The 23,038-nt window shown below is 35.7% G+C and overlaps 1 protein-coding gene across 2 annotated transcripts; it reads left to right on the top strand.

The window, feature by feature from the left end:
• Positions 1-6,912: 6,912 nt before the first annotated feature.
• On the top strand, positions 6,913-21,705 carry lancl1 (LanC antibiotic synthetase component C-like 1 (bacterial)). Of its 2 annotated transcripts, none has more exons than XM_048197980.1 (11): positions 6,913-7,058; positions 9,505-9,602; positions 9,796-9,913; positions 12,969-13,176; positions 15,069-15,216; positions 16,491-16,637; positions 16,747-16,926; positions 18,150-18,326; positions 19,677-19,749; positions 20,323-20,401; positions 20,493-21,705. In XM_048197980.1, exons 2-10 carry the CDS (start codon positions 9,516-9,518, stop codon positions 20,397-20,399), a joined length of 1,215 nt encoding a protein of 404 aa, XP_048053937.1. In that variant the 5' UTR covers positions 6,913-7,058; positions 9,505-9,515; the 3' UTR covers positions 20,400-20,401; positions 20,493-21,705. The 2 variants fall into 2 exon arrangements, with proteins under 2 accessions (XP_048053937.1, XP_048053936.1); XM_048197979.1 differs by having other exon boundaries at positions 6,923-7,250.
• Positions 21,706-23,038: the final 1,333 nt, after the last annotated feature.

The following is a 23,038-nucleotide window of genomic DNA, read 5'->3' as shown; positions in this document are numbered from 1 at the left end:
TTAGAGTTTGTTATAGATTAGTTTATTTGAATTTTAGTAATTTTAGTACTTCAACATAAACTTATTTTTTTCTTAGCAGAAGCTTTAAGATAAGATAATACACTCTAAAAAAAAACTGCTGGGTTGTTTCAATCCATATTTGGGTCAAAAATGGACAAACCCAACCACTGGGTTAAATTTTTGAATGAAATTTTCAACCCAACTGTTGGGTTTCTCTATGTTTGACCCAAATATGGATTGAAACAACCCAGCATTTTTTAGAGTGTATGCAGGTAAAATTATTAAAATTGAGAATTAAAATTAAAACAAGAGAAAAGTTTGCCTAATTATCTTAAAAGCTAGGCCTGCACATGCTAAATAAATTTAAAAAAAAAACTGTATTCAGAATAAATTTAATTCACTCACTTAACAACCAAGCGGACATACGCTGGAGACAAAGAATATGAATATGTCTGATTTTCATCCTCTTAATGTAATTCCTAGCTCTCAAAACCAAATCCTTTGTTTAAAGGGACACACACTTAGGGCTTTTCAAAACACTTAATATTCATCTCCAAGTGCGTCTATTGGATATTTAAAACTTTTTTGAGTGGTGAGAGACAGGGATTATACACCTGTGCAATTACCTCTTAGATCTAGCCATTGTTCCCAAACTGCACAGTAATTATACAGGTGATTGCCACCAGAGAAAAGCCATTGTTCAGACTACAAATTCCGTCATTCACAGTGCTGGAGTTAGCCAATGACACCAACAGTAATCATCCTGTACATATTCAAACATAATGACCACCCACACACACGCTCAAACCAATTCAATGACACCGTAATCACAAACATAACGGATCTATTCTTTGCTAAAACCGTGTTCCGTACTGTAGGTCGTTCCGCACAAAGAGCGGGGCTGAACTTTGTCCTTTGAGGGTTAGTGGGAGAGCGGTGAAGAATAGAGAGGAGATCAGTATTCAGGCTGAGCTCCTGCCATGCTTCTATTAAATAGGAGAGTGGCAGTCTGATTATCCACATTGTTGGCAGTGGTGGGAGTGGACTGTACTGGGACATTTTTGCATTAACGTTCTGATCAAATTTTCATAACTCAATTTGGCGAAGGTTTGCATGTTGAGGATTGAGCACATCCGTAAAGCTCTCTGGTGCCTTTGCCCAAGCAGTGCACCTTTACCATGACATTGACAGTCCCTTGACAATATTGTGAGGCTGATTGTGCTCAACTGCTCACCCTTCATTTTTGTCCAGAGGTGCATTTTGTTGCTCTGAGGTTCCACTTTAAAATGCATATAAATATCAGTTGTTGTCACTTTATATCTTCTAATGTTATCTCTTATTAACTCTTTCTGTTAGCTCTGGAACCAAAATCTATTAGCTCTGGAACAAGTAATAGATAATAAGACCAAAGACTGCCCATTTGATATACCCAAAACTAGGGGTGTGACGAGACAGTTAGCTCACGAGACATGAGTACGGAAGAGGATTAGGGCCAAGCAATAATAAAAAAATAAAACCATCTCGAGATTAAAGTCATTAAATTATGAGAAAAAAGCTCGTTAAATTTCAAGAAAAAAGTCAAGATAAAATGTTGAGAATAAAGTCATTAAATTATGAGAAAAAAAGTCGTTAAATTACGAGAACAAATTCGTTAAATTACGAATTTGTTCTTATAATTTAACGGCTTTTTTTTCGTAATTTAACAACTTTTTCTCGTAATTTAATGACTTTATTCTCAACATTTTATCTCGACTTTTTTTTCGAAATTTAACGTTTTTTTCTCGAAATTTAACGAGTTTATTCTCAACATTTTATCTCGACTTTTTCTCGAAATTTAATCCGTTTTTTCTCATAATTTAACGAGTTTATTCTCAACATTTTATCTCGACTTTTTTCTCGAAATTTAATGAGTTTTTTCTCATAATTTAATGACTTTATTCTCAACATTTTATCTCAACTTTTTTCTCGAAATTTAACAACATTTTTCTCATAATTTAACGATTTTGTTCTCGTAATTTAACAACTTTTTCTCGTAATTTAATGAATTTATTCTCAACATTTTATCTCGACTTTTTCTCGAAATTTAATGAGTTTTTTCTCATAATTTAACGAGTTTATTCTCAACATTTTATCTCGACTTTTTTCTCGAAATTTAATGAGTTTTTTCTCATAATTTAACGAGTTTATTCTCAACATTTTATCTCGACTTTTTTCTCGAAATTTAACATTTTTCTCATAATTTAACGATTTTGTTCTCGTAATTTAACAACTTTTTCTCGTAATTTAATGACTTTATTCTCAACATTTTATCTCGACTTTTTTTTCGAAATTTAACGATTTTTTTCTCGAAATTTAACGAGTTTATTCTCAACATTTTATCTCGACTTTTTTCTCGAAATTTAATGAGTTTTTTCTCATAATTTAATGAGTTTATTCTAACATTTTATTTCGACTTTTTTCTCGAAACTTAACGAGTTTTTTCTCAAAATTTAACAACTTTAATCTCGAGATGGTTTTATTTTTGTATTATTGCTTGGCCCTAATCCTCTTCCGTACATGAGATTGAGTTCACAAGACAAGATTTTTACACAGTATTTTTAAGAAATCCTCAATGACAAAATACATGACTAGAAAAAAAAGGAAGTCTCCCTGTGGTGAAAATCATGTTTTTAATGTTGTTTATATGTCTATGTGGTGTTTTTAATGTGCTTTAAGACAAACCATGTGCATATTCATAAGTCAACACCATTGCTGAGGATTTTCTCTTTAAAACTGCAGTGAACTAAACACAGTCTTTACGAAAATGCGGTTTGAAATCGCTGGTGTCTGTGACGTCACAAACTACCTTGTAACCAATCACGTCAATATGCCGGTGGGTTTAGCATATCATTAACCATCTGAAGCAGGAGAGTCTCAATCATCTTTTTCATGCTCCGAACAAAACTTACATAGCAAGTACTCTACATTGTGTCAACATTTTTAGAATTATCTTTGTTTCAGATTAAAAATGTCGACACAATGTAGAATACTTGCAATGTATTGTATGTTCGGAGACCAGCAATATTAAAAGACGCTCAGCGCCTCATTACGCTCCTGGCGTTTAAAAAATGCGGCGCTTCTATTGAAAACAATTGGAAAAGTACGCCAGCCGCTGGAAAAAAAACACTTTGGTGGATCCACGGCCTAAGTTGAGCGAGTGAATCCTCTGAGCTTGTGCGAGTGGGTGGAGGCGGGGCTAATTAGCTTATTCATAAATCCACATATAATAAATGAAGCAAGGGTGTAGTTATATTCAAGCTATTTTAAGGCATGAAGAAGTTTTTTTTTTACAGAAAAAAATGTTTAAATAGGTCATTTTGGTGATCAAAGATGAGTTTTAAGGGATAAAATTATTGACTACGGGGGACTTTTAATCATCTTGTCATTTCAGTTCTACTTTCTGAGTATGAATGATCATATGCAGTAAAAGACAACAATACTCAAGCACTGTAAAAGATTTTGACTGCTTTTCTCCTGTATGATTTCAGTCTCTTCAGACTTTAGAACTGTACATGATTGATGAGCTTCTAGAACTGTTGACCTCCAATCTAAACTCCTTTCCACAAATTGATCATAGAAATAAAAACAGTATAAATAAAAATGAATAACAGTTTTCTCTTAGTCTTATTAAGAGCAAACAGTAAGTGCAACCATAATCAAAGTACTCTCTCAATATTACAATTTTCTTCAAGCATGATTCAGAGCTGAGAGATGGTTACAACTACACAGGCCAGCCTAAGATAGCTTTCATATTGGGAGATATTTGCATGTATCAGGGAGTCACTTTCAAAATGTGGGGTATTGAAATCACGTTTGAATGTGCACTCGAGGTTTGCTTTCGTTTTCGTGATCACGCGTACTCTGTGTATAGAGAACGGCGGTGCTGAGCACGAATTCTACAAGATAAGATATTTATCAGACAGGCTCTGTTGTGCAACGAATCCTCCGCCATGGTCTTGTCAGTCATCTTGTCACTTACTCTTGTCACGTGATCAGTGAACGCTGATTCTTGCTGGATTACATACAGCCCTGCAGCTTGTTTTGGATGAGCTGGATGGGATTGAAGTGACCGTTATCCATCTGAATTAAATGGTTTTTATTTCTATAAAAAACAAAATGACAGTGGAGGCGTAATGTAAATGTAAGCGGTGGCATATTCTATCCTATAAGTATTATTGCACACAATAATAATCTTTTACATTGTAATGCTTTTATTTTTAATATTTGGCATGTTTGTGTGCTGCTGCGCGTCCCTGTATGTATAATAAGCAGAATGCACAAGCGTTGTGCACCCGCATATAGGCGCATATTACTAACGCGCACTTTAAATAATAAAACAGATATTGCACCATTGACTTTAGACCAGGTTTCATTTGGTCAATGGTGCAGTCCTTTTCAGTTGCCTCAAAATAATGCACCTGAACACACCTCGTTTTCAGACCAAGCACGCACATGGACGAACAAATAGGCGCAAATGCATTTGCTATTTAAACAATATGGCGCAGGACGTGAAAATGATAACTCTGTCGGGCTGAAACTAGCAAAAAACACTTGTATGTGTATGATAGGGCCCATAAAACTCAATTCCATGACACAATAACAGCAGTATCTGTTAAAATATTGTGGTTTTGCTCGTCCACCATGACATTATAGAATGATGAAAACGATACCTGAAAAAAAAGCTAAATTATCGGGAAAAATATCGGTAGATCTCTATTAATAATAGATAGGCCTACGTGAATACCACAGAGATTATAAAAGACATCAAAGTGCTCTTTTATTGTCAGCTCTATTCATGCATCTCCATCATTTCATGACCGAGTGACCTGTCAGGTAATACTACTGAGAATATTTCACAAACCATATGTGGTCAAAAACAAGGCATTGGATTCTGAAACTGAAAGATAATGTGTCAGTAAAGGTTCCTAGTCATGGAACTGTGGTTTTTTTAAGTTCTGAAAAGCTCTAAAATGAGTCAGTTGATGAAAAATCAGGGAAGTATTAGTGAATATGATTTTTTTAATGCTTCTTTAAAAATTATTTGGTATTACATTTTATTTTTTTGTGCAATTTTCCTTTGAGTTTCTTTCAAATCTGAGGATTTGGTTTGAGTGTTTTGCCTTATTTGAGACATTCAAACACTTAACAATTGTTTAGATCTATTCAATGATTTTTAAAAATCACAAAGAAGGATAACAAGAAAATTGCATGTGTGCATGTTTTCTTGAACATCAGTCTGTCAGAGCTCCATCGCCATGGCAGCAACATGATCGCACTCTTCAGTGTTTCAGGATCCATCACTATCCTTCAGTCCCTCATGAATTATTTAAGTTCTGATGAGACTCTCAAGGATGTTAGAGTAAATCAGATAATACATATTCAAAAGAGATCATCTCTTACCAGTAATTAGTTTCTTTTAGTTCATTCATTTGTTAGATGCTGTTTTAAGTTTCTCTATTTTATCTGTCTTAATATTAGAATTCATGAAATGAATGAACAAGTCAAGGTTGAATGGTGAAAAGATGCATGTACATGTATTATATTTACTCACACATATTATATTAATAAAATTAATTACGCATTTATAAAAAGTGCATTTTACTATACCTTTCTAATTGAGAAGCGAGAAACTAATGTAAGCAGTTGTAATTAAATTGATTAATTTGGTGTCCAAAATGTAACAAATGCTCATAATCTAATGTTGCATTTTCTGGTTTCATTGATTGATTATCTTGGTTTGTTACTTATATTTGCACTGAATTACATTAATAGAAGCAATGCTTCTTACATTTCTAATTGAGGATCACAGTTTACATAACATTTTTATTCTTTAACTTTACCACTTAATGCAATGAAAATCTCAAAATAAAAAAGTTATCATCTCTTACCAGTAATTAGTTTCTTTTAGTTCATTCATTTGATAGATGCTGTTTTAAGTTTTTCTGAAATGCATATTAGATTTAATGAAATGAATGAACAAGTCAAGGTTGAATGGTGAATGATGCTTCTTAAATTTCCAAATATTTAATCTTTAACTTTACCACTTAAAGGATTAGTTCACTTTCAAATTAAAATTTCCTGATAATTTACTCACCCCCAAGTCATTCAAGATGTTCATGTCTTTCTTTCTTCAGTCAAAAAGAAATTAAGGTTTTTGATGAAAACATTCCAGGATTTTTCTCCATATAGTGGACTTCAATGGAGCCCAAACGGTTGAAGGTCAAAATAACAGTTTACAGCGATCCTAGATGAGGAATAAGGGTCTTATCTAGAGAAACCATCGCTCATTTTATTTTAAAAAATTACAAATTTTATACATTTTAACCATAAATGCTCATCTTGAATTAGCTCTCTTCTACTTCTTCTTCTTCTTTTTCTTCTCTATTTGAATTCCAGCAGTGTAGACACTGCTAAGTGTATTACTGCCCTCCACAGGTTAAAGTTTGAACTAAACTGTCATATACAATATGCTAGTGCAAGTATATAACAATTAGTTCAAACATTTTTTTTTTTTTTTTTTTCAGAAAATGAGCGATGGTTTAAGACCCTTATTCCTCATCTGGGATCGCGTAGAACGTTTTGAAGCTGCACTAAAACTGTAATTTTGACCTTCAACCGTTTGGGCTCCATTGAAGTCCACTATATGGAGAAAAATCCTGGAATATTTTCATCAAAAACCTTCATTTCTTTTCGACTGAAGAAAGAAAGACATGAACATCTTGGATGACATGGGGGTGAGTAAATTATCAGGAAATTTTAATTTGAAAGTGAACTAATCCTTTAAAGCAATGAAAATCTCAAAATAAAAAAAAATATCTCCTGTTCAATAGTGTAGTAAACCTCCTCAAGACCAGATGGCGGCAGTCAGAACTGTGGGGTTGTCCACGCATGCTCAGTATCAGCGGCTCATCAGTTGTCTCAGTGCAGCATGTCTCACTTCACTGTGCTGTTGGAGTAACATATACTCCGGGATATTTGGTTTAATTTCGAGTCGGAGAGACTGTCAGGCTCGTCCGACAGTGAGTAACTTTAATAACGTGTAGATCTGTGCTGAATCGAGTCGCGGAGTGTTTTGAACGATTCAGTCCGATTTGGTGAAGTAGTTCGACCAGTTCACTAAAAAGAACCGGTTGAAAAGATTCGTTCCATCACGAACCGGACATCACTAGTGAGCAGACGTGAAGAATTCTACAGTGGACTGATTCACGGCGGTATGTTCACTGTTATTAAATAAACGTTGTTTTTGTAGTTATTTAGCTAGATCGCATTTGATTAGAAAGACTATCTGCGCATTTATATCCTTATTTGTGCTTTTGATACAAGTAGCCTCGAGAGTGCGTGTGTTTCTAGACCCGTTTTATTTCCTAAAGATTTATTCACAAATAAATGATTGCAGCTTTATAGAACGGATAATTAAGCAAAGATAGAATGATCTCCATTTTACTAGTGTATAAAGGCACGTTGGCTTTGTGCGTATTCATGAAAAAGGCCTTTAGGCCCGTTTCAAACCGCACGCGTAGGCAGCACGTATTTTTTTTTTTTCGGCGTCCATGTTAACAGAAGCCAGTTTCACACTTCCGGGTTTCTGGCTTCCGGATTGGCCCACGCTAGGGTACGGTTTTTTCCGGTTACTGCGATGACTGAGCCTAACAATAACCAGTTCGGAAAGTCTTTGTACGAATTAAATATCATGAAAATGTCTAGTTAGCTCTAATTAAGAGCTATAATTAGAAATAATTCGAAATGGCGGCGCTTAACTTGGTTATGTTATTCTCCGTGTCTGTTTGGTGCGCAGTGTTGAAAATGTCGTAGTTGCTCTGCTTACTGTAGATTAATGCAACTGTGATTTGATGTATGTGGAAATAAAATGTCTTGGTTTCATCATTTTAATCGGTCAGAATTAGTCATAAAACATGTTTGAATGTGGCATATAGTGTCGTGACATTAATACATGCTAAATATCAAGCATGTATAAAACTCACGACATTTTCTAACTAATCCTGACAGAATAGAATGGTGAAACCAAAACATTATAGGCTATATGTGTATAATACATTATGTGTGTGTGTGTATGAATATATATATATATATATATATATATATATATATATATATATATATATATAAATATAATATATAAAGGGAGATATAATTAATTTTGAAGTTCTATTAAGTGTTAACAATGAGATTGTGGTTTTTATAATCGATTAACACTGCTTTTGTTATTTTTTACTACATGGACAAAATTTGTCACCAAAAAAGTCATTCGTTTAACCAAAATTTCGGTTTTACTGAATGACACTTTTGGTTATACCGAATGACGATAGTGCTAACAGTATCTATCTAGCTAGCAAAAGGACAAACATTTTATATTTAGTACAAGTTTTAAAAATATTTCAACATTTTCCATGTTTTATAGCGGTTGTACCGAATGACCTGATGTTTCGGGACATGCGTATGAGCAAGTGAAAACATGAGATAGTTAAGAGAGAGTTAGTTACTTTGCTTCATGACCATGTGGTCCTTTGCAGGTATCTGAATGAAGTCACATCCTGTCACATGATATTGACCACATGACTTGATCCAAAACGGTCCCTTTATATTGGTTACTCCAAATGACATCAATGAAAATAATATCTCATAACAAAGCAATGACTTCTGCACATAATTTTAATGCCATTTTGCACTATGTTGATATATAATGTTATAAAATCATGCCAGAATAAAAAAAATATATACATTTATTACATTCTAAGATATTTTAATCACAAATGAAATGGCTGTATTGGCCTTTGGACGGTTAAACCGAATGACCTTTTGACACTTCATAATCATTAAAATACCTGTATATGTAGCAAAATATAATTCAAACCTTTTGAATTCGATAAAAGAGATCTAGATGTGCTACCTTACATACTTTGGATGTCATATTTTATTATTTATTATTAAAAAAAAAAATATCACACACACACATATATAAACACGCACATATATACACACACAAGCAGCATCTGTGACATGACAGCTGGTGAATTAAAACCACCCGCCAGTAAATTTTAGTGCGGTCTAAGGAGCCGTATAGCTACAAACAAGTACAACTTAATTTCTTTGTAGATTATACAACAGCAACTTAGAAAACAGTCAAAACAGAAAAGTTGAGAAGCAATATTTGAGAAAAGAGAACATTACTAATGTAATAGCCGCAGACACGGCGTGATGTAATTTCCAATTCTTGTGAATTTCTTTCACATCCGTCACTTCCAAATGTGGTCAGAAACAATTCAACAGTAATGCTGATGTAATAAGGTCACAGGTGTACGTTTGTAATTTACAGAGGCTTCGAATGTGGTTCATCCAATCAGAATCAAGGACCAGAACTATCCATTTTATAAATAGGTTTTTAGACACAACCAGTATGTAATGCATCTATCCTCTGCTATGTTTTTAATCTGTGCTTTTTTCCAGATCACTCAAAAATGTCTGAACAACGAGCCTTAAAGAATCCTTACCTAGATTACACTGGGCCTGGATGTGCGCAAGACCTGTTTGACATGCAGGGAAATGTGAGTGATTCCAAAAAGTGGCATAGAACTACTGAATCTTACAAATATTATGCTATTCTTAGAAATAATTGGAGTACCATAGTATATATAGATATAGCCTTCACTTAATTACATTAATACACTGCCCACCCTTTTTTCATGACTGTATTCATTATCATATCTGATTTATCAATCTTATTTTTGCTCTGTGCAGTTGACCCAGCATTTTGCCAGCTGTATAAGCAGTAAGATCGGTGAGCTGCTGGCAATCATGGAGAATGGACTGAAGACGGCTGACCCCAGAGACTGTACTGGCTACACTGGCTGGGCAGGTGAGAACACACACAATTATTTAAAAAGAAAAATATTAATACATATTCAGTGAAAATGTAAATGGCAAAGTATCATTGGAATCAGCCTCTATAGATGGGGTTGCTTAAAGGGATAGTCCACCCAAAAATGAAATTCTGTCATTATTTACTCAGCCTCATGTTGTTCCAAACTTGTATCCCTTTCTGGTAAACTTTATTTCCACTTTAATCATTCTACTAAATACAAGTAACTTTGCAACTACATGTCAATAGTTAATAATCCCAACTTATTCCGCCATATTGCACATTGCATTTTCTCCCATTCATAAGCATTATGAATGCATCATCTTTGTATATCTAAAGTCTTTGCTCTAAGTATCTTTGCAAGATTTTGTGTTGGCAGTTGCACTTGCAGGAGCTAGGAATTAAGTTCTTGAATGTTTGCACTTTGCAGTGAATGTAGTTACCTACATTTGCTTTTGTTTTTCTTTCTTTCTTTCTTTTTTTTTCTTCGAAAAGATACGCTTCACGTTTGGATGGAAAACCCAGCTACTTGCTTCGTTCGTAAAAAAAATTAATAAGCATTTTTGAATGAATCGTTTGAAAGAATGACTCCAATGACTCACTCGTTAAGACCATTATTCGCTGCCACCTACTGGTGGTAATTTTAAGTGTCTTTTTTTACTATTCAATATTGTAATTATTTTAAAACATTAAACTCATAGAATTATTTATGCAATTGTGATATCTTATATTATTATGATTGTTTGGATGCAATTTGTAATTTAAAATGAATATAGAAAGTGTGCTTTCCAAAAAAGAAAAGACTGAAGTACAACGACTGAATACCATCAATAATATATATATATATTAAATTAAGACATAAACTATACATTTTTAAAGACTTATGTATTGAATTATTAACTGACCATAGGCCATGAATCTGTGATTCTAGTCTTTTATTCCCATCATAATGAAATTTGAAATGTCTGGGAAAAGTCCTGGAAAATGATCTCTGAAAAAGACTGGGAACCCTGAGTCTACGAATATGAAATAGTTGACAAGTAGTTGCTAATTCATGATATGGTCGACATGTAGTTGCTAATTCATGACATGGTCGAAATGTAGTTGCTAATTCATGATATAGTCGACATGTAGTTACTAATTCATGACATGGTCGAAATGTAGTTGCTAATTCATGATATGGTCGACATGTAGTTTCTAATTCATGATATGGTCGACATGTAGTTGCTAATTTATGACATGGTCGACATGTTTCTAATTCATGATATGGTCGACATGTAGTTGCTAATTCATGATATGGTCGACATGTAGTTGCTAATTCATGATATGGTCGACATGTAGTTTCTAATTCATGATATGGTCGACATGTAGTTGCTAATTTATGATGTGGTTGACATGTAGTTGCTAATTCATGATATGGTTGACATGTAGTTTCTAATTCATGATATGGTCGACATGTAGTTTCTAATTCATGACAATGGTCGACATGTAGTTTCTAATTCATGATATGGTCGACATGTAGTTGCTAATTTATGATATGGTCGACAAGTAGTTGTTAATTCATGACATGGTTGACATGTAGTTGCTAATTCATGATATGGTCGACATGTACTTTCTAATTCATGATATGGTCGACATGTAGTTGCTAATTTATGACATGGTCGACATGTTTCTAATTCATGATTGGTCGACATGTAGTTGCTATTTATGATATGGTTGACATGTAGTTGCTAATTTATGATATGGTTGACATGTAGTTGCTAATTCATGATATGGTCGACATGTAGTTGCTAATTTATAATATGGTCGACATGTAGTTGCTAATTTATGATATGGTTGACATGTAGTTGCTAATTCATGATATGGTTGACATGTAGTTGCTAATTCATGATATGGTTGACATGTAGTTGCTAATTTATGATATGGTTGACATGTAGTTGCTAATTTATGATATGGTTGACATGTAGTTTCTAATTCATGACAATGGTCGACATGTAGTTGCTAATTTATGATATGGTTGACATGTAGTTGCTAATTTATGATATGGTCGACAAGTTGTAGTTAATTCATGATATGGTTGACATGTAGTTTCTAATTCATGATATGGTCGACATGTAGTTGCTAATTCATGACATGGTCGACATGTAGTTGCTAATTCAAGATATAGCCTAGTCGACATGTAGTTGCAAATTCATGATATAGTTGACATGTATTTTCTGCAAATTCATGATATAATTGACATGTAGTTGCTGCAAATTAATGATATAGTTGACATGTAGTTGCTTATTCATTATGTAGTTGCTAATTCATTATATAGTCGACATGTAGTTGCTAATTCACTATATAGTCGACATGTAGTTGCAAATTCATGATATAGTTGACATTAAGTTGCTGCAAATAAATGATATAGTTAAGTAGTTGCAAATTTATTATATAGTTGACGTGATTGCTATGTTTGATATGTAGTTGCAAATTAAGGATATAGTTGACATGTAGTTGCTGTAAATGAATGATATAGTTGACATGTAGTTGCAAATTCATGATATGATTGACATGTAGTTGCATAGTAACTTATAGTTAGTGGATTGTCTAAAGTGGACCACCGAATAAACTGTAAATGCATTTCTTTCTTCTGCTGAACACAAAGGAAGGTATTTTGAACAGTGTTGATAATCAAATAGTTTCGGTTCCCATTGAGTTCCATTGTATTTTTTTTTTTTGTTGTTGTTGTTCATACAATGTAAGTCAATGGGAAGCAGAACTGTTTAGTTACCAACATTCTTCAGAATACCGTCCTTTGTGTTCAGCAAAAGAACAACAAAAAGTCATACATTTTTGGAACAACATGAGGGTGAGAAAATGATGACAGAATTTTTGGGTGGGCTATACCTTTAAGGGATACGCAGGTATAATTTTGTCCAATGCATTGAAATCTGATTATTGTTATAGTAACTTTTTAAATGATTTATTATAGTTCACTACTCATGTTCGTGGTTTTACATCATGAAACTACGTGGCCCACATTGCTAAGTCCCCCCTCCCCCAACTGCAGGCATTGCCCTGCTTTACCTGCATCTCCACAGTGTCTTTGGAGATCCCTCTTACCTCCAGAGGGCTCTGGACTATATCAACCACAGTCTGAGGAGTTTAACCCAGCGCTGGGTGACCTTCTTGTGCGGGGATGCAGGACCGCTGGCTATAGCGGCGGTGGTCTATCATCGCCTCCAGAAACCCCATGAGGCTGAGGAGTGTGTGAACAGGTCTGACCCTGCTCTACCTCCATCTTTGTGTATGTGTTGGGTCGGTGACATCACTCTTCAAATTAAAATTATAGATCTAAACATATAATCATATTAAAAGTTAATTACACATTCTTCTAGGTTATTCAAAGATATATTAAAATGTAATTCATAGGGACAACGATTTTAGTATTGTTTTTTTTATATTAGTGATGAATGTTTTAATTTCTGAATTAAAACGTATTTTGACCGTTTTTGTGGATTAAGATTAGCAGTTAAGCCGTTTTGTTAAAATATGAATAATATTGGAATATTATGTAAATGCCAAGTAGGGATGCACCGTTATGAAAATTTTGGCCAATACCGATAACTGTGAATTCTTTATATTTGAAAGCCGGTAACCGATATATTTTCCACATTTTTATATAATTTTTGAGAGTCTGATTATAAAAACAAGTCTCACCAGATTAAGATTAGCAGTGAAGCAGTTTTGTTTTAAATTATTAATGATATTCGAATATGTTTTAAATGGCAAGTAGGTATGCACCGACATGAAAATTTTGGCCGATTCCGATATTTCTTTATATTTGAAGGCCGATAACCAATATATTGGCCGATAACTCTTAAATCCACATTTTTATATATTTTTTGAGAGCCTGATTACAAAAACAAAAGTCTTACCATTTAAAAGCCATGTCCCAGGCACTTCAACATAAATCAAACATGTACAGTATCCTAGTTTGAACCAGTGTAAGTTTTAAAATTAATTTTACACTCCAATGGCCAACTTTCTTTAACAAAAAAAAAAGTAAAAATAAATAAATAAAATAATGCAAAGAAGTCATTGGACAACATTTCTTGGGTATAAAGAGTCAAAAGGCATGTGTCATGATAAATAAAATGGAATAGCCTCTGCATGGACAATAATGAAATTATTTTAATTAAACCATATTGTTAATGAAAAAGATACAAGAAAAATAAGTGCTAGTTATTATTAATAATGCATCAATGTTTAAAAAAAACAAACATTAAAATTAATATTACTGTTTCAAACAACAGCATGTATCTTCACAAAATTATGCGAATGCACAATTGAACTTGAACTAATTGAGTTACATACTCAATCATTTCAATCAAGCAATTCCATCATGGCGAGCAGTGCGCATCTGAAGTGTCTCAGCTGAAGGAAATAATCCATTATTTATGGGCTTTAATATATCGGCCAAATTTTCTTATCAGGTCGATAACAATAAAAAAGAACATATATCGGCCAATAACGATATGGTGGCTGATATATCATGCATCCCTAATGCCAAGTCAAAGTCATAACCAAAATGCATAAAGACACTTTATTTTCACATGATAGAAATCTACAAAACAACTATAGTTTAGTTTTTCAGATACCACATTTTAGAGTTAATTAAAAGTATTTTTGTTAAACTTTTTTTTAAAAGTGTATGAAACCAACATTTCAAACTCACTCTTTGAAGGATTTCTCTCAGACATCCTTATTTGTCACTGACCCGTGTAAACATGATAAACATTGGGAATTTATGAAGTAGGAGAGTTAAATATTTACTTTAGTCCAAAAAGATGATATATTGAAGGAATGACTATTGAAATGTATTGTTTGTTGTCGGCTGTCCACATTGAGTCTAATTTTTTGTCTCGTATCTTTTGGATTGCTGGCTTGTTTATAACTTAACACTAATAGAATTGCCCTGGAATATTCCCAGGAGCTGGTGTTCATTAAAAATCTCATACTAAGATTCCAGGATGAGGGTGAAATGTGGAGGATTTCTTGGTCTATAGGGCAGCTCAGCTCTTTTTGTGTCCTGTTTCTCTTTCCCTGTCTTGACAGGGTTTCATTCCCAGGGGATCTTATTGTGATCTATTTGCTCGAATGTTTCCAGGCTGCTGCAGTTGTACCAGTCAGTAGTGCAGGGGAAAGGCAGTCTTCCTGATGAGCTGCTCTATGGCAGATTGGGCTATCTTTACTCCCTCATCTTCATTAACCAACACTTTCAGCAGGAGAAGATCCCCATTCAATACATTCAACAGGTCTGTTACCATTAATTTGCCCTGAAACCTGAACAAAAGCACATGACGTCATATTTTAACACAGGATGTGTGGCTAATATCAGTTATGTATGATAAACACAACATGACCAAAATTTACCATTTTTATTACATCAATGAAAAGTTTTAAATAAAATGCAATATATTTCTCAGTTTATGCAATTACTTCTGTCATCTGCTGATGTAACCAATAACATGCAAGCAGTGAAAAATATATCAAAAATGTTTGTTGTTTATATACAGTATCAAATTTAATATTGTAGCCTAATTTCATAATCTAATCAAATCCGAATGGATAAAACCAAGCCTACATTTTTTTTCTTGTTTAAATGAAATGTAGTTTTCAATGTGTGGTAATAAATGTAGAAAGCAGGGCAGATAACCAATATATACTTCCGTTCAAAGGTTTGGTGTCAGTAATATTTTGATAGAAATAATGCTTCTATACAGCAAGGAATAAACCGTTACTGACAATCCTCATTTTGGCTGCGTGAGATTCTCCAGTTTTGTTGTTGTTGAGCTGTTAAAGCTCCACCCTCTTCTGGAAAGTGGGCCGGGAGCAGCAGCTCATTTGCATTTAAAGGGACACACACACAAACAGTGTGTTTTTGCTCACACCCAAATAGGGGCAAATTTGACAAGCTATAATAAATGATCTGTGGGGTATTTTGAGCTGAAACTTCACAGACACATTCTGGAGACACCAGAGACTTATATTACATCTGGTGAAAGGGGCACTATAGGTCTCGTTTAAATTAATCAAAAGTGACAAAGACTTTTATAATGTTACAAAAGATTTCTATTTCGGAAGAATACTGTTCTTTTTAATTTTTCATTCATCAAAGAATCCTAAAAAAAAGTTTCCAGAAAATATTAAGCAGCACAACGGTTTTCAACAGGCTTCGTAATCAGAAATGTTTCTTGAGCCGCAAATCAATGTGTTAGAACGATTTCTGAAGGATCATGTGACAAGGAAGACTGGAGTAATGATGCTGAAAATTCAGCTTTGATCACAGGATATAAATTAATTCATTGTATTTTACAATATTATTCTTTTCAAAATAAAATTCTTTCAAAAGCATTAAAAAGTCTTCCTATATATTTTGGAACTGACAGTTGTCATTTAACTTCTCAATCTCAAAATATTGGCCAGTTAACAAGACTCAGTATTCAGTAAACCGAAAAATGCCACTTTATGGAAGTTAAAAGTTGTGAAAGTGTCTTGTTTTCACTTATTGAACATGCATTTATTTCAGATCTGTGATGCTGTCATGGCTTCAGGGCAGAACCAGTCTCTGAGGAAAAAGATCCAGGAACAAAGCCCTCTAATGTACGAGTGGTATCAGGAGGAGTATGTGGGTGCAGCCCATGGACTGTCAGGGATCTATTACTACCTGATGCAGGTGAGCACTCACAGTACATGCATTATTGACTGAGGAAACAACAAATTGGTGGGGGGAAACTATAATAATGTTAAAGTCAATCAAACAAACACATTTTCTCTCCCTATAGCCTGGATTTGTTGCCGAGGACAGGCTTTCGTATCTAGTCAAACCCAGTGTGAACTATGTGTGTCAGCTGAAGTTTCAATCGGGCAATTACCCACCATGTGTCGGTGATTCTCGGGATCTTCTGGTGCACTGGTGTCACGGCTCTCCAGGAGTTATCTACATGTTGATACAGGCTTTCAAGGTACAATTCTTCATGTCGGTTATTTTATTCTTAAATCTTATTCAAAAGATAATTTAAAGTCATTATTGTGTTAAATGAGAAAAACATCAAATAGACTTTACAAAATTAGTGTAAAAAATAGATTATTTTATTTGACAAAGAATTTATCACACAAACTTTTTATTTTCGTTTTTCATGAATAAGGAAACATTTTATATATGTATGTGTGTGTGTATAATAATTTTTTTTTTTCTTTTTAATGAAATGATACTCTTAATAAGAAACAAAAACTGCCAGTAGGTGGCGGTAAATGTCTAAATGAGTGGCTGCATCCGAAATTGCATACTTCCCTACTATATAGTAGGCGAAAAACAGTATGTGACAAAAGAAGCATGTCCAAATTCTCAGTACTCATAAAAGAGTAGGCAAAAAGTGCATACGATGGCCACAGGAGAGGATTTATGAGTGGCAGTGAAGCGATGTAACTGATGCTGGTAGGTCTCATGATGATGACAACATGGCGAATGTGGCAAGTCCGGATTACATTTATACTATATAAAACATACTTTTTTTTTTAAGCGGTCGTGAAGTAATTTCTTACTCATAATAAGTACCTACGCAAAGGAGTATGCGAATTCGGACGCAGCCATTGAGTCATTCATTCATTTGATTCATTCAAACGGCTGATTCATTCAGGAATATTGTAAATGGCTCTTTTTATAAATGGGCCATTGAATTATTCATTCGCTCAAATCGCAGATTCATTCAGAAACGAAACGGCACATTTGCACTCCTGCTATTCTGGACAAAAACAGCACTCATGTGATATTGCTTAACTCTATCTTATGATATAAGTAAATATGAGACGAACTCATACGGGGGCATTTTTGTCCTGATATCTTGAATTTTAAGGGCATATAACTGAATTCTATAGGCTCCATCACACAGTGAGTTGCTGCCCGTGTGTGTGTGTGTGTGTGTGTGTGTGTGTGGTTAGCCTATGTATTTTTATTTTATTTTTGAGTCCAGCAGAAACCCTAGTTTTTAACTGTTGGTATTACAGTGCCATCAAGTGTGAGTAAACCACATTACACACAAGCAGACATGCAGGAGCCTCAAGACTCGAGAAGAATCTGAAGAATCTGAAAATCATACTTTTCTGCCGAATACATTGTTTGCAAAAGTATGGAAATGTCATATTCGTGTCCAGAACAGAAGTCTGTATAAGCCGTCTTCCTCCGCAGGTGTTTGGTGTGAGGCAGTATCTGGAGGACGCTCTGCAGTGTGGAGAGGTGATCTGGCAGAGGGGTTTGGTGAAGAAGGGCTACGGTCTCTGTCATGGAGCTGCTGGAAATGCTTACGGCTTCCTGGCTCTTTACAAGGCCACCCAGGATCTCAAACACCTCTATAGAGCCTGCATGGTGAGTCTGACCCCTGTTAAGCTTCGAATATACACTGATCAGGCATAACAATATGAGCATTGACAGGTGACGTGAATAACACTGATTATCTCTTCATCACGGCACTTGTTAGTGGGTGGATATATTAGATGGGTGGCCAAGGCTTATTGATGCACGTGGGGAGTGAAGGCTGGCCCGTGTGGTCCGATCCAACAGACGAGCTACTGTAGCTCAAATTGCTCAAGAAGTTAATGCTGGTTCTGATAGAAAGGTGTCAGAATACACAGTGCATCAGTTTGTTGTGTATGGAGCTGCATAGCTGCAGACCAGTCAGGGTGCCCCTGCTGACCTGGTCTGATGAATCACGTTTTCTTTTACATCACGTGGATGGCCAGATGCGTATGCATCACTTACCTGGAGAACACATGGCACCAGGATGCACTATGGGAAGAAGGCAAGCCGGCGGAGGCAGTGTGATGCTTTGGGCAATGTTCTGCTGGGAAACCTTGGGTCCTGCCATCCATGTGGATGTTACTTTGACACGTACCACCTACCGAAGCGTTGTTGCAGACCATGTACAGCCTTTCATGGAAACGGTATTCCCTGGTGGCTGTGGTCTCTTTCAGCAGGATAATGCTCCTGCCACAAAGCAAAAATGGTTCAGGAATGGTTTGAGGAGCACAACAACGAGTTTGAGGTGTTGACTTGGCCTCCAAATTCCCCAGATCTCAATCCAATGGAGCATCTGTGGGACGTGCTGAACAAACAAGTCTGATCCATGGAGGATCCACCTCGCAACTTACAGGACTTAAAGGATCTGCTGCTAACATCTTGGTGCAGATACCACAGCACACCTTCAGGGGTCTAGAGGAGTCCATGCCTCGACGGGTCAGGGCTGATTTGGCAGCAAAAGGGGAACCAACACAATATTAGGAAGGTGCTCATAATGTTATGCCTGACCAATGTCACATTAGAGTTTTCTTGAACTTTTTTTTTTTTAATAGGCATTTAAAAACCCATTTATTTTAAAAGCCTTAAAGGTACAGTAGCAATAAATTGTCATGAAGTACTCGTTTATGAAAAACTAAATTACATTTTTGATTCAAGAGACCTTGACTAGCACTGTAAGTGCACTCCAGGGAAAACTACAATAATCTTTAAAAAGTAAATCCCTAAGCAAGGCTTTTATTCAGAGGTGAAGTCTAATATTTTTCACTTCAGTGAAATAAATTTGTCATGGAGTTAATACATAGGCATATGCTTATGCATATTCTGTGCGACGATGAATCATTGTGCTGTCAGGAGGGGACCTGTCATTGTACAGTTGTATGTACAGAGGCATGATGGGATTTGATGTCTTCTCATCTGCAGTTCGCAGACTGGTGCATGAATTATGGAAGACACGGCTGCCGGACTCCAGATACACCATTCTCATTGTTTGAAGGTAGAGTAAACATGATACATGTATATTTGCATTACCGTTCAAAAGTTTGGGGTCGGTAAGATTTTTTTATTTTTTTTTAAAAGAAGTCTCTTCTGATCACCAAGCCTGTATTAATTTGATAACATATACGGTAAAAACAGCAATATTGTGAAATATTTTTACAATCTAAAATAAATTTGCTATTTTCAGATGCAATTATTTCTGTGTGATCATTCTAATATGCTGATTTATTATCAATGTTGAACTGCTAAATATTTTTGTGGAAACCATAATAAATTGTTTTTCAGGATTCTTTGATGAATTAAAAATTCAACAGCATTTATTTAAAATAAAACAATCTTATGTAACATTATAAACGGCTTTAATGTCAGTTTAATGCATCCTTCCTGAATAAAAGTATTTCTTTCTTTCTTTTTTTTTAAATTACTGACCCCAAATTTTTTTCTTTAACAATCATTTTGAGAAGTGAAATTTTTGTCTGTTTTTTGTTCAAATTCTGAATAGTGAGTATTACAAACATTTTATTTTACATCGGTTTAACTAGTAATGTATCATCTCTTTTGTCTCATGAAGGAATGGCAGGCACAATTTATTTCCTGGTTGACTTGCTGCAACCAACTAAAGCCAAGTTCCCTGCTTTTGAGTTGTAAAGGTAGCTATACCTCTGATTTTAAACGTTTGACTGTCCAGACATTTAATTATGCAAATAAAACCCTTGCTAACTTCAAAGTGCCTCATTCCAGACTGTTCCGGATCATTGAGCTTTTTCGCTTGAGCTTCCTAGAGCTGGAAGAAGGCCTCCTCTGATGGTGGAATAGTCTCACTCTGCTTGTGCGTCTGCATGCTTTGGATGCAATCTAGGCTATATAGATGAAGGTTCTTTTGGAAGCTTTTTAAATATGCTTAACCGATTGCACTTTTTTTCTTTTCTTTTTTTTTTTTGTGAATTTTTTGATGTTATGGGTATATGTTTGTTAGTATTATTTGTATTACTAATACTCACTGAAAATTGATTATTTTGATGTGTTTGTTAGAATATATATTGATATGACAGCAAGGTAAAGTTTAACATCTCTTTGAAATTTTTAAGTAAACTAATTGCACAAAAGTGACTGCTTTAAGATAACACTAAAATACAGTGTCAATATGCTTTAAGTTAGCTTAAAGGAATAGTTCACCCCAAAAATGAAAATGATCCCATGTCTCACCCTCAAGCCATCCTAGGTGTATGTGATTTTGTTCTTTCAGACGAACACAATCGGAGTTATATTAAATGATATCCCAGTTCTTCCAAGCTTTATAATGGTAGTGAATGGGTGGTGAGATTTTTGAAGCCCAAAAAAGTGCATCCATCCATCATAAAAGTAATCCATACGACTCCAGGGAGTTCATAGCAAAGCAAAGCGATTGGTTTTTGTTAGAAAAATATCCATATTTGAAACTTTATAAACATAAATGTGTCGGGTCAGAGGTCACCTTTCCACCGGAACTCACTCTCGTGAACGTGTACAGCTGTTGCGGAAGCCAGTGATTATAGTTTATAAAGTTTAAAATATGAATATTTTTCTTACAAAAACCCATCGCTTGGCTTCAGAAGGCCTTTATAAACCCCCTGGAGTCATATGGATTACATTTATGATGGATGGATGCACTTTTTTGGGCTTTAAAATCTTGTGGCCCATTCACTGTCATTATAATGCTTGGAAGAACCAGAACTCCAATTGTGTTAGTCTGAAAGAAGAAAGTCATATACACCTAGGATGTCTTGAGGATGAATCGGTGAACTATTCTTTTAATGCTTTGCTTTCTGTATTAGTAATGTCTTTTTTTTATTTCTTGATAATACTAGTAGTGATATCAGAGGATGTGCTGCAAAAATTACTTTTTTTTTTTTTTTAATGGTGAAACAATCTGTTAATATTTTCATCTGCACAGCAATAAAAATAAGGAAAAGAGTATGGTTTTTATCTGTCTTTTAACATTCTCACATCACATTAAAGGTGCAGTATGCGATTTCTGAGTAACTGTTGAAAGTGGATCGGACTGAGTGACACAACACACTTGTAGCCATTCAGCAGTAGGGGGTGTGTCCACTCATGATGGGGGAGGAGAGTGAGCCAGTCAGCAGCAGGGGGTGTGTCCACTCATGTTGGGGGAGGAGAGTGAGCCAGTCAGCAGCAGGGGGTGTGTCCACTCATGATGGGGGAGGAGAGAGAGTGAGTCAGTCAACGGTAGGGGGCGTGTCCACTCATGATGGGTTGGAGAGTGAGCCAATCAGCAGCAGGGGGCGTGTCCACTCATGATGGGGTGGCGAGAGAGTGAGTCAGTCAACAGTAGGGGGCGTGTCCACTCAAGATAGCAGCGGAGAGAGAGTGAGGCTGCGTTCCAGTTCGGTTTTAGACACGCACTCGCGAACTTCCCTAAACACTTCCCCTCGGGGGAATCCCTGCCGCCATTTTGACGTGCGTTCCACTTCGTGAAGTGGACGAGGGAAGTTTATATGGACAGACCCTCGCTCCCTCGATTTTGACCGAGGGAGCGAGTCTACTTCATATGTACACTTCAGGCAGCTCCATAACCCACAATGCAACACGATTGTGACGTCACTGCATATCGCGTTTAATTTACCCCACCACAAACAACTCTATGATATATTAATTATTTTTTAAACATTTAAAACACACATATATACATATAGAATGCTGTATTAAACAATTTTGTAAGGGGAAAAAATAAATAATAAATCAGCTCCATTGCGGATTCCAAGTGATCAAGGGTTTAGGACGTTCCAGTTCAGCCCATACAAAGGTTCCACCAGAAGTGGGCACTCGTGCAACATAAGCAATGACGTACATCCGAGTCAACGAGACCGAGTGAAGTTAGCGAGGGAAGGGCATTTAAAAACCGAACTGGAACGCAGCCTGAGTCAGTAGGCAGCAGGGGGTGTGTCCACTCATGATGGGGTGGAGAGAGAGTGAGCCAATCAGCAGCAGGGGGCGTGTCCACTCATGATGGGGTGGAGAGAGAGTGAGTCAGTCAACAGTAGGGGGCGTGTCCACTCAAGATAGCGGCGGAGAGAGAGTGAGTCAGTAGGCTTGTTCGACTTGATGCAGCTCCGCAAAGACCGATCGGCGGCTGACTTGAAGCAGTGCATGCTGGTAAGAAATGTTGTCCGACATGAGACATCATGTGACGTCATGTGACTGTGACGTATGGCTTTAAAGTACCGCGAGAGCGATTCGAGATCAGCCGCCTGAGTTAGCCAGCGCAGTTTCTCAAGAGGAGCTGC

The sequence above is a fragment of the Megalobrama amblycephala genome, linkage group LG7 (assembly GCF_018812025.1).
Source record: "Megalobrama amblycephala isolate DHTTF-2021 linkage group LG7, ASM1881202v1, whole genome shotgun sequence".
Lineage (NCBI taxonomy): Eukaryota > Metazoa > Chordata > Actinopteri > Cypriniformes > Xenocyprididae > Megalobrama > Megalobrama amblycephala.
The sequence above is the reverse complement of the archived record's forward strand: the minus strand, read 5'-3'. Positions and strand labels throughout refer to the sequence as shown.

Excerpts from the sequence above, each read along its gene's own strand:
- lancl1 (XM_048197980.1), top strand. The coding sequence starts at position 9,516 with ATGTCTGAACAACGAGCCTTAAAGAATCCTTACCTAGATTACACTGGG. Across the intron at positions 16,638-16,746 it reads TCTATTACTACCTGATGCAG|CCTGGATTTGTTGCCGAGGA; the intron begins GTGAGCACTCAC and ends CTCTCCCTATAG. Across the intron at positions 19,750-20,322 it reads ACCATTCTCATTGTTTGAAG|GAATGGCAGGCACAATTTAT; the intron begins GTAGAGTAAACA and ends TGTCTCATGAAG.